General features: G+C 41.2%; 1 protein-coding gene across 1 annotated transcript; it reads left to right on the forward strand.

Annotated features, from left to right (window-relative positions):
* Positions 1 to 1,183: 1,183 nt before the first annotated feature.
* CHMP4B (charged multivesicular body protein 4B) lies at positions 1,184 to 11,274 on the forward strand. Its single transcript, XM_081947551.1, has 5 exons — positions 1,184 to 1,697; positions 6,137 to 6,314; positions 6,961 to 7,075; positions 9,026 to 9,152; positions 10,456 to 11,274. The coding sequence occupies exons 1-5, from the start codon at positions 1,502 to 1,504 to the stop codon at positions 10,521 to 10,523; spliced, it is 684 nt and encodes a 227-aa protein (XP_081803677.1). The 5' UTR covers positions 1,184 to 1,501; the 3' UTR covers positions 10,524 to 11,274.
* The last annotated feature ends 629 nt before the right edge of the window (positions 11,275 to 11,903 follow it).

The following is an 11,903-nucleotide window of genomic DNA, read 5'->3' on the forward strand; positions in this document are numbered from 1 at the left end:
TCGGAAACCCTTGCATTAAAACCAATGAAATAGTCCACAAAACATGCATAGGAAGCAAAGGCACCAAGACATAAGCAGCAAGACTAGAGCATCAGTTTTCTTTTCTTTCTTTTTAAAATAGCATTCAAGGCTCAGGAAAAAACAAACGATAGAAGTCTTTTAAACAAACACTGTTTAAAAAAACCTCTTTGAAGCATGTTACTTATGTTGTGATATCTGGCTGCGGCATGCATTTATTTTTATTTTTATTTTGTTAGTTAATCAAACATGTACGAGATAACAGGTACAAGTACAAACATGGACATGAACACAGGAAATGGGTACTAATAAATGGGGACAATAGGACAGAGATGGTAGTCACGCTGGTGCACTTATGCACACTCCCTTACAGACCTCTTAGGAAAGAGGTGAGGTCCACGCTAGATAGTTTAAGGTTGAAGCTGTGGGGGTTTGAGGGTGTAACAACAGAGTCAGGTACTGCATTTCAGGCATTGACCACTCTGTTGCTGAAGTCATATTTTCTGCAATCGAGTTTGGAGGGGTTCACCTTGGGTTTGTATCTATTGCTTGCCCGCGAATTATTGCGGTGGAAGCTGAAGTAGTCGTTAACAGTTAGGATGTTGTAGCAGACAATTTTGTGTACTACGCTTAGGTCAGACCTTAATCGGCGTAGTTCTAGGTCAGGGGTGTCCAAACTTGGCAACTTTAAGACTTGTGGACTTCAACTCCCAGAATTCCCCAGCCAGCAGAGCTGGGGAGTTGAAGTCCACAAGTCTTAAAGTTGCCAAGTTTGGACACCCCTGTTCTAGGTTGTCCAAGCCCAAAATTCCAAGCCGGATTTTGAATTGAGAGTTTTAAAATTATACATAAAAAACGAGGCTGCTAATCAACGATCTTTATGGATGAAACTATTCCCACGACCCAGGATCTGACCAAACTGTATGTCTAAGCCAGAGGTCTTCAAACATGGCCACTTTAAGACTTGTGGACTGACGTCCACAAGTCTTAAAGTGGCCAAGTTTGGGGACCCCTGTTCTAAGCACATTTACGCAGCAGCGTTTTTTTTTTTCCCGAGCAACACTACAACTCCCGGCAGTCTTTGCTGCTTATTTACAGCCGAGAGGGGGGGGGGGAGACGGAGATGGGCGGGGTTACCTCTGTTGCCATAGCTCTACGAGTGACGTTTGGGATCGTGGGCGGTTCTACTCCGGGCCGTGAGTCAGTCGTGGGGGTGGGGGAGGGGGGGCGCTCGGGGCTGGTGCGCTGCCGAGGACCGGTGTAAGAGACGGGTCAGTGTGGGGCCTTTGGCCTGTGCGGCCAACTAACCCGGTTGACGGTTTGAGGGGACCGCAGGGATCGCCTTTCGCCGCCACGTCCATCTTTGCACCTCGGGAGCGACGAGCATCAATCGGGAGAGCCTCCTTCCTCCTCCTCCTCCCTCTTTTCCTTCCTCCGGGCTGGGGCTTCTCGGTCGGTGCCTCTCCTCGCGCGAGGTCCAGCCATGTCGGGGCTGCTGGGGAAGTTGTTCGGCATCGGCCCGGGGGAGAAAGGCGGCGGGAAGGGCCCTTCCCCCCAGGAGGCCATCCAGAGGCTTAAAGAGACCGAGGACATGCTGAGTAAGAAGCAGGAGTTCCTGGAAGAGAAGATCGAACAGGAGCTCTTGGCGGCCCGCAAACACGGCACCAAGAACAAGCGCGGTGAGTCCGGCTGATCGGAGCCACGGAGGAAATCCCCATCTCGCGTTGGTGGGTGGACTCGGATGAGGTGAATTTGAACGCCCTCCTTGGATGGTCAAGCGGGCGGGGAGGGTGGTAGAAGGCGGATCGTGTTCTGTGTGTTTCACTCGGGAGTAAACCTGTACATCTTATAGTTAGGAGAGTAAATCTGGGCATCTTATAGATAGATGAGTAAGCCTGTGCTTCTATAGGTGGATGAGTAAGCCTGTGCTTCTATAGGTAGGAGAGTAAACCTATGCTTCTATAGGTAGGAGAGTAAGCCTGTGCTTCTATAGGTAGGAGAGTAAACCTATGCTTCTATAGGTAGGAGAGTAAGCCTGTGCTTCTATAGATAGGAGAGTAAGCCTGTGCTTCTATAGGTGGATGAGTAAGCCTGTGCTTCTACAGGTTGGTGAGTAAACCTGTGCTATAGGTGAATGAGTAAACCTATGCTTCTATAGGTAGGTGAGTAAACCTGAGCTTCTATAGGTGGGTGAGTAAATCTGTGCTATAGGTGAATGAGAAAACCTATGCTTCTATAGGTAGGTGAGTAAACCTGAGCTTCTATAGGTGGGTGAGTAAATCTGTGCTATAGGTAGGTGAGTAAACCTGTGCTATAGGTGAATGAGTAAACCTGTGATTCTATAGGTAGGTTCATAATTCTGGACATTGTGGATTTTCTCCAGTTGCCCCTTTGTCCTCAAAAGTTATGTGATGGAATGGGTGCGATCGAGAATGATTGCAGAAGCAAAATGTACCAATATCAGTTAGCACAGAAGAGCAAACTTTTTGAGAGAAGTTTCTACTGTTTCTGAAATCCGTGATTTTGAGGGAGCAACCTTTGATTGTAAGGTGCAAATCTCTTAATGAAAAGCACCCTACTGGGAATGGTTCCTTTATTTACATCTCAATAGTATCATGAGTTTTAGATGTTCAAATAATTTTGAAGGGACCTTTCTCCCACTCTAATAGCATCCAGGGCACAACAGGGGAATATTGTGTGGAGCTGTAATAGTCTCACTTTCACTCACTCACTCACTCTTTGTATTTTTAGAATCTTTTGGATGTAATCAACCATTTTATAATGCTTTTAGTTCATTTGTCTCTTATATTGGCATTAGTGGCATCTCATTTTGGACCATATTAATTCCCAAGTATTAAGCTGGTTAAGCTGGTTGGATACTGTGAGTTGTAGTTTTGCTTTAGGCATGAAAGCCAGCTGGGTGCCTTTGGGTCAGTCACTTTCTCTCAACCCAATCTACCTCACAAGGTTGTTGCTGTGGGAAAACAGGAGGAGGAAGGAGTGTTAGGTATATTCATCATTTTGAGTTAATTATAAAAAATAAATGCATGATATAAAATAAATAATAGGTGCACATGCAAATTGAAATTACTAATTTATCTATTCCAATTCTTTCCAATAATATACCTCTCCCTCCTCTCCCTCCCAAATTAAATTCTGCTATGATATGGAGGTCAGGTATTGAAATGGCCTGAGTGGGAAACTAAGGCAGCGGTCCCCAACCTGTCTGGCTTTGTGGACCAGCAGTGGTGGTGGTGGAGAGGAGATGGTACTGCAGTGAGCGTGCTTACGCAGCCTGGGGTTTGGGTACCCCTGTACTAAGGGAATACTTTGGATTCATGTAAGATTATATTATATTTTGTATGTCTCTGCTCAACTTAGGTTCCTTCCTTGTTCCTATTTGAGGCCTATATGGATTCTGTGGCTTTGACCTGCAATTTAATTTCATGTTGCTACGTTAAAGTTGAATCCTGTAATAGGTAAAGGTAAAAGTTTCCCCTATACAGTTATGTACTACTCTAGTGGGGGGTGCTCATCTCCGTTTCTTAGCTGAGGGAGCCAGCGTTGGCCAACATGACTCTATGCTGAGAACACTGTTACCTTCCCACCAAAGTGATACTTATTTATCTATTTGCATTTGCATGCTATCAGACTGCTTAGGTTGGCAGGAGCGGGGAAAGTAATGGAAATTCATCCCATTACATGGTGCTCGGATCTTGAACCCGGAAAGGGCAGTTGTGTTGTAGGAGGTTCACGCTTATTCTCATAAACTCCACAAGGTAAGACTAGAACTAATAGGATGAAACCTCAAGGATATGGACATTAGAAAGAACATTTTGATGGTAAGAACTCCAGTCAATAGAATAAGTCACTACATAGACTTCTTCCCTTTCACTTCCCAATCATTTACAAGATTGATATAGTGCATCTTGCAGTGTAGAGTAGTGTGGATATGATAATGATAATGTCCCTTCCACTCTATGATTCTATGAAAGTACACATCTAGGGAACAAATTAGATATCTGGACTTCTTGCTGGTTCTGGTTCCCTGAAGCCTTCGGAATGCTTAAAACAACCCTCCGAGCAAACAGGAAGTCACTTCCAGTTTGCTCGGAGGGTCGTTTTAAGCATTCCGAAAGCTTCAGGGACCATCCGGAGGCTTCCCTGACGTCTTTGGAGTGCTTAAAACGACCATCCGAGCAAACCGGAAGTCACTTCCGGTTTGCTCGGAGGGTGGTTCTAAGCGTTCCGAAGGCTTCAGGGACCGTCCGGAGGCTTCCCTGGCGCCTTCAGAGCGCTTAAAACCAGCCTCCGAGCAAACCGGAAGTCACTTCCGGTTTGCTCGGAGGATCCTTTTGAGCACTCCGAAGGCTTCAGGGAAGCCTCCGGACGGACCCTTAAGCCTCCGGAGGGCCTCCGGGGGGGGGCGGGGGAGGCTCTTTTCGCCCTCCCCAGGCTCCTATAAAGCCTCTGGAGCCTGGGGAAGGCGAAAAAAGCATGTAAAAATGGGGGGTTGCGTGTTGTGCACGCATGCGCACTGGGGTTGCGCATTGCATTATGGGTGCGGCACGGCCGCACACGACCCCCCATGCGCTCCCCCCACTTGTGGTACGCGAGCCAAAAAAGGTTCGCCATCGCTGCCCTATACCGTTCCAGACAAATGGCTATCCAACATCTTCTTAAAGACTTCCAGTGTTGGGGCATTCACAACTTCTGGAGGCAAGCTGTTCCACTGATCAATTGTTCTAACTGTCAGGAAGTTTCTCCTCAGTTCTAGGTTGCTTCTCTCCTTGATTAGTTTCCACCCATTGCTTCTTGTTCTACCCTCAGGTGCCTTGGAGAATAGTTTGACTCCCTTTTCTTTGTGGTAACTCCTGAGATATTGGAACAGTGCTATCATGTCTCCCCTAGTCCTTCTTTCTCTTAAGCAAAACATACCCAGTTCCTGCAACTGCTCTTCATATGTTTTAGTCTCCAGTCCCCTAATCCTCTTTGTTGCTCTTCTCTGCACTCTTTCTAGAGTCTCCACATCTTTTCTACATCGTGGCGACCAAAACTGAATACAGTATTCCAAGTGTGGCCTTACCAAGGCATTATAAAGTGGTATTAACACTTCACGTGATTTTGATTCTATTCCTCTGTTGATGCAGCCTAGAACTGTGTTGGGTTTTTTGGCAGCTGCTGCACACTGCTGGCTCATATTTAAATGGTTGTCCACTAGGACTCCAAGATCCCTTTCACAGTTAAATGCAAGCATGGGCTGTCACTCAATGGCTGAAAAAGTGCAGTATCATTTGGATAGCATGGGTTGCTTATTAATAATGTGCTTGAATGGCTTTAACTGTGAGTTGTGACAACTGATGATCTATTCTAGATTTTTTTTTACTCTCATTTAATATGCCTTTCCTGGGAATTGAGGTGATTTAATCGATTGCTTACTGATTTGATTGGGTAACTCAGTCTCCCAAAAGCCTGGCTTAATTTCATCAGTTGAGCATCTCAGAGCAGATGCATAGATTCTACTGGTAAATAATACTTGCTTGTTTTCTCAATGGAAGCTAGAATCATGTGGCTGTGCATATGAGCTATAGGTTTCCTGTATAACATGGTGTTTATTATCTATTGTGTAATTTTGTGGATGTCAAGAAAGTGAACTTGTTCTATAAATAGGTCAGAACCAAGGTTGATGGTGCAATGTAAGTTAAGATTATGATGGAATTTAATGAGAGATTCAAGTAAATCATAGCCTACTCCCAGCCATCCGTAAGTCCATTAGATAGAATTCTAATCCCTGTTTTCTTCTAGTCTCATTGCCTCTTGTCTAGAAGTTCTTTTCATCTTTGTCCAAGGCCATTTGTGCTTTCCATAAACACCAGTAAATCTTTTGATCTGATGCATTTTTATTCTGGAGTTAGATTTAGAGATAATAAGTAAATTTTGTTTGTCTAAGAGACAGTATCTGTTGGTAATAATGTTAATTTTGAAGTTTGGAGCAAAATAAAGAGAAGTAATTGTGGGCACACATTTGAAGTGGTTTTATATTCTGGGTAGCATTCTAGCAGAGACAGTTGTATAGATACATTATATATCAATCATGCTTTGTATTATTTTTATCCAGCTGCACTCCAAGCTCTAAAACGAAAGAAGAGATACGAAAAGCAACTTGCTCAAATAGATGGCACACTCTCCACAATTGAATTCCAGAGGGAAGCCTTGGAAAATGCTAACACCAACACTGAAGTGCTCAAGAATATGGGTTTTGCTGCAAAAGCAATGAAAGCTGCTCATGATAATATGTAAGATATCCTTCTCATTGGTTTCTTTCTGGAGGGATGAGTACAAAGCAATGATTAGGATCTGTAGTGTTTGGGGTTTAATTAGTGCAAGCCATTTTTACCATTGTCTAAACAATCAGCTTTTTAAAAATTTCACAATTGATCCAGGGCACAAGTCTTAGAATTCAGATCTCCCACCCCCCAAAGCATCTGAGTACTATAAAGCTTTGTGAAATTATTAACATGCAGCATTATTGAATAAGGTAAAGAAATGCCAATTTTGCTTAATAATTAGCAATCTGTTTGTTTTGGAAACATTGAAACACTTATTATAGCTCATTTCTGTGATTATTTATTCATAAATACATTCTACTTCATATACGGAAATCATTTTTTGTGTAGCATAAAAGGCATTTCACTTCTTTGTTCTCAGTTTAAATTCTAACTGGAATAAATCTTTATTGTGTTCAAAATAATTATAGTAACTTATCTTCATAAATTGTTAAGTCTAATGTTAAAAGAGTTTAAATTAAATAAAAAAAGAACTTAATTTAAATCAGTGATGAAATGATTTCAATATGGGTTTCCAGAAATGCCTGATAGTTTTAATTGATCTCCAAGATATTTTACCTGAAAGGATGAACCTTATCAAATTGGTCTCTTACAGGGATATTGACAAAGTAGATGAACTCATGCAAGATATTGCAGAACAGCAAGAGTTAGCTGATGAGATTTCAACTGCTATCTCCAAGCCTGTAGGAATTGGTGAAGAATTTGATGACGTAAGAATAAATAATTAAAAACAATTTCATTCTGTGTCAGACATACAGTGGTTAGGAAGCTCAGTGATTTAAGATACTGTGATAGATGGCTAATTACTCAGGAGTAATGCATTATGATGGTTTAGAAAACATTGGACAAGATGATGTGTTCACCTGTTAAGAACTATGGCTGTTAAACCATCCTTAACATTTCAGTAGTCTTCAGTAGTCTTCAATACCATCCAACATGGTATCATTTTGGGTTGGTTACAGGGCCTGGGGCTGGGCAGCACAGTTTTGTGCTGATTTGTCTCCTTTCTCCATAGCTGGTGTCACTTGGAGTTAATAGGGAGTGAGAAGTCCAGCCCTCGGCAGTTATCCTTGTATGCCACAGGACTTGGTACTTTCTCCACTCCTTTTTAAGATCTTTGTGAAGCTGCTGAGAGAGATAATCCATGGGTTGAGATATCAGCAGTATGCTGACAATACCCAACTTCCACACTTGGTGACAAATATGATGCTGTTGCTGCCTTCTCGCTGTGCCTGGAGCCTGTGAGGACCTGGATGGGGGACAAGAAACTTTGACTGAACTATAGCAAGACTAAGTGGCTTTGGGTGCATGGGTCCCCGAGATCCGGTACTTTGTCACCCCACTCTGGATGGGGTGGCACTGCCCTAAATGGTCTGCAACTTGAAGGTTGCAACAACTCTTCGAAGAGCAGGTGGCAATCACAGCTAGGAGAGCCTTTGCACAACTTCAGGTTGTGCACCAGCTGCAACCTTTGCTGGATCAGGACTCCCTGAACTCAATCATTTAGGACCTAATTATCTCACAATGTACAACTATTATAACATACTGTATATGGGACTATTCTTGAAGAACATTTGGAAGCTTCAGCTGGCACAGAGTGCGGCAGAACGAATAGTTCTTGGGGCCCAAACAGTAACCCATGTAACACCAGAGCTTCACAAGCTGCATTGCAAGCATGCAACAGCCGAGGTGGCGCAGTGGTTAGAGTGCAGTACTGCAGGCTACTTCAGCTGACTGCTAGCTGCAGTTCAAATATCACCAGGCTCAAGGTTGACCCAGCCTTCCATTCTTCTGAGGTGGGTAAAATGAGGAGCCAGGTTGTTGGGGGCAATCTGCTGACTCTGTAAACTGCTTAGAGGGGGCTGTATAAGCACTATGAAGCGGTATATAAGTGTAATTGCTATTGCGTTGACTGCCTGTCAGCTTCTGAGTGCAATTCAAAGTGTTGGTAATCATCTTTAAAGCCCTTTATAGCATGGGTCCAGCCTACTTGAGGGACTGTCTCATCCCTCTGGGATCAGCCCATCCCATCCATGCCAGCAGAGGAAGCATGCTGTGGGCCCTGTCAGCTCAAGTATTCTGACTGGTGGGATCCAGAAGAAGGCCATTCTCTGCCATTATGCCTGCCCTCTGGAACATCTTGCTCCCTGGAGTAAGATTGACTCCAACCCTTCTGATCTTTTGTAAGAACCTAAAGGCCTAGTTCTTCCAGTTATCTTGGGGCTCCAGTGCAGGAGCATAATAGTGGAAATGGCTGATAACAGATCTCACCTCCTCCCTCATTCTGTTCCTGCTCTCCTCATCTTTAATTGAACTGTAGTGTTTGGCTTGAATTAACTTAATGTTTTTAGTATATATAATTTTTATCTTTTATGATTGTAAGCTGCCCAGAGTTGCCCTATGGTAAGATGGCTGGCCAATAAATGTTATAAATAAATAACTAAAAATAAATTTATTGTTTATATTGGGAGTTGCCCTGAATTAATGTGGAGCTGGACAGTGATCAGATACATCAATCAATCAAATGGTGAGACTCTAAAAAAATCCAGGGGTTCATAAAAATACATTAAAATTACTTTTCTCATAATACAATATTAGTAAATGTGATTACAGATACTAATACAAGCAATGCTTTTTCCCCCTCACTTGTTCCATTACAGGATGAGCTGATGGCTGAATTAGAAGAACTGGAGCAGGAAGAACTGGATAAAAATCTGTTGGAAATCAGTGGTCCAGAGAATGTCCCACTACCCAATGTGCCCTCTATAGCTATACCTTCAAAGCCTGGTAAATGTTGGAAAGTGATGTCTTATGACAAATGTAGTTGCTTTACAAACATTCTCATATATACCCTATTTCCACAATTTATTTAAAAAAACATCTTGCCACACCCACATCTAAAATGTGTTTGTTTTATAGGAATATCTGCTCTCTTTTCCAATAGCAGCTTTAAAGAACTATAAAAGTACATATTAATGACACTAAGCTGGCAGGAATAGCCAACACCCCAGAAGATAAGCTCAGGACCCCAAATATATTGATGGACATGAACAATGGGCCCTATCCAACAAGATGAAATTTAATGTGGGAAAAAGCAAGTTTTTATACCTGGGCATGAAAAACCAAAGGTACAAATATAGATTAGGCGAAACCTGGTTCAAAAACAGTAACTGTGAGAGGGACCTTGGAGTCCTAGTGGACGATCACTTAAACATGAGCCAGCAGTGTGCGGCAGCAGCCCCAAAAGCCAATGCAAGTAAGGCCACACCTGGAATACTGCATCCAGTTTTAGTCACCCCATTACAAAAAATATATTGAAACTTTGGAAAAAGTGCAAAGAAGAGCAACTAAGATGATTAAAGGTTTGGAGACTAAAGCATACGATGAACAGTTGCAGTTGGGCTTGACTAGTCTAGGGAAAATAACTAGTGGGGACGTGATAGCAGTATTCCAGTATTTGAGGTAGCTGCCACAAAGAAGAGGGGATCAACTTATTTTCCAAAGCACCAGAGTGCAGGAAAAGAAACAATGGATGGGAACTAGTCAAGGTGAAAAGCAACCTGGAATTAAGGAGAAAGGATGCATCACTAGAGATTTTTAAGAAGAGACTTATCAGTCACTTGTCTAAAATGGTATAGGATCTCCTGCTTGAGCATGGGGTTGGTCTAGAAGATCTCCAAGATCCCTTGCACCTCTATTCTGATTGATCTAGTGCTATAAACTACATGGTGGAAATCTGAAATTAGGACAATATTACAAATTGTGACTGAACATGACAAAAAGGTTCATATGCCATTAATTGGTTCTTGGAAATATAAATTCATAATAAAACATTTGTTATAGTAAAGGTGAGACAGACCTTATTTCATCTGTCATTTTTTTCCTCTCTGTTTGATGTATGTAATTTCATATTATATTTCAGCTTCATTTAACAACAGGTTTTACATAAATTTCTAGTTTCATTCATTTAGCATAGCAGTCTAATGATTTTCTAACTTATAGGGGTTTTTATGCCTTGCACACTATGTGGTAATTAAATCAGTATTGAAAGGAGAATGCTTAATTCTGTACCATTGTGCTTTGCTTCTAGCTAAGAAAAAAGAAGAGGAAGAGGATGATGACATGAAAGAGCTTGAAGCCTGGGCTGAAAACATGTAACTGTACCAGCAGTGAGCTGGATAAATAATTGGGACTGGACACCTATTGCTAAAGGTGCACATATACTTGGGAGGCTTCATTAAGCGCAAAGTATTTCATTTGTTTAAGCCCCAAATTAGGAATTACATTCTACAGAGTATGATTTGAACAAAGTAAGCAAAAGTTTCCAAGGAGGGCACCTGTATTATAGAATGTTAAATTCCTTTAAATAATAAATGTTATTGGCCAAACACGCCAATGTTCAGCTTCTGGATTTAGCTAATGCCATTGCTGGATCCTCATTTTCAGAATTCTGACTATGTTGAGACTTTGGATGTGAAAGTGGTAACTTAAGTTGAATGAAATTTTTAGGAGTCTTGTAAAGCATTACAAAATGAAAACTCATAAGCCATTCTGATGTACAATTGCATTAGGCTTTTAGTACTTTAAAGTCTGTATATTATATACAGTGCATACTGTGTATAATATATACTTATATAATGTATATTTATATTGGCAACATTGAAATGCCTCTCATCATGATACTAAACTTGGTCACTTTCCCCATTTTAATTGGTGAAGTGGGTTTGAAATGATAAATTATTTTGTTATGGAAATAAATTAAATTTACACTTCTGTTCTCGCTGTACATTTTTCTATATAGCACTTGGATGTTTGCTATTTGTGACAACCGATAGCCCATGCAGAAACAAACATACATTTATTTTAAATATGAATGCACTGTATTAAACTAATTTTCATACTGTCTGAATGATGTGTTCATTTGTGTATATATTACAAAAGTTTGGAAAACATTGGATTTTCTTCCAGTTTATTTCTTAGTTTTTCCTTCTCATTCTCTCAAAATCTGCCTTTGAGATAGAAATATTGTACAGATATTCCAAGTATCTCCCCACAAACTTTTTTCCTTTTGTTTGTTTTTTATTTTTCAGAGGAAATAATCTAGAAACAAATATATTTCAGAATTAAGCAGTATTGCTGGAAAAGTTTTGAAAGTCACCTATTCTGGATGGTTTACTGTGTTTGATTATCTACCTTTTGAACTTTTTTTCCATGTGAGGTTTCATAACAACGTCTAAGAGAAACTTGGTGTCAGATCAAAAACAATTCCTTCATAATAATATAATGAAAAATTATTTTTCATTTTGCATATGCATATATTTTACAGTTATGTCATTTTTTTAAATATGAAACTGAGTGGATGTTCACGCACATTTCATAAATGCATTTAGTCTTTACCAAAGTGCTACCAAATCCCAAAGCATCATGCTTGATCCTAATGCTGGCTAATTGTTCCAGTTTATTTGTTCTCGGGTACACCAGAACCTTAATTGGAAAACTTTGCCAAGCTATAATTGAACTGATACTATTCTGATAGGT

This window comes from Natrix helvetica (genome assembly GCF_964273705.1).
Source record: "Natrix helvetica genome assembly, chromosome: 3".
Taxonomy (NCBI): Eukaryota; Metazoa; Chordata; class Lepidosauria; order Squamata; family Natricidae; genus Natrix; species Natrix helvetica.

Excerpts from the sequence above, each read along its gene's own strand:
- CHMP4B (XM_081947551.1), top strand. The coding sequence starts at position 1,502 with ATGTCGGGGCTGCTGGGGAAGTTGTTCGGCATCGGCCCGGGGGAGAAA. Across the intron at positions 6,315-6,960 it reads AAAGCTGCTCATGATAATAT|GGATATTGACAAAGTAGATG; the intron begins GTAAGATATCCT and ends GGTCTCTTACAG. Across the intron at positions 7,076-9,025 it reads TTGGTGAAGAATTTGATGAC|GATGAGCTGATGGCTGAATT; the intron begins GTAAGAATAAAT and ends GTTCCATTACAG.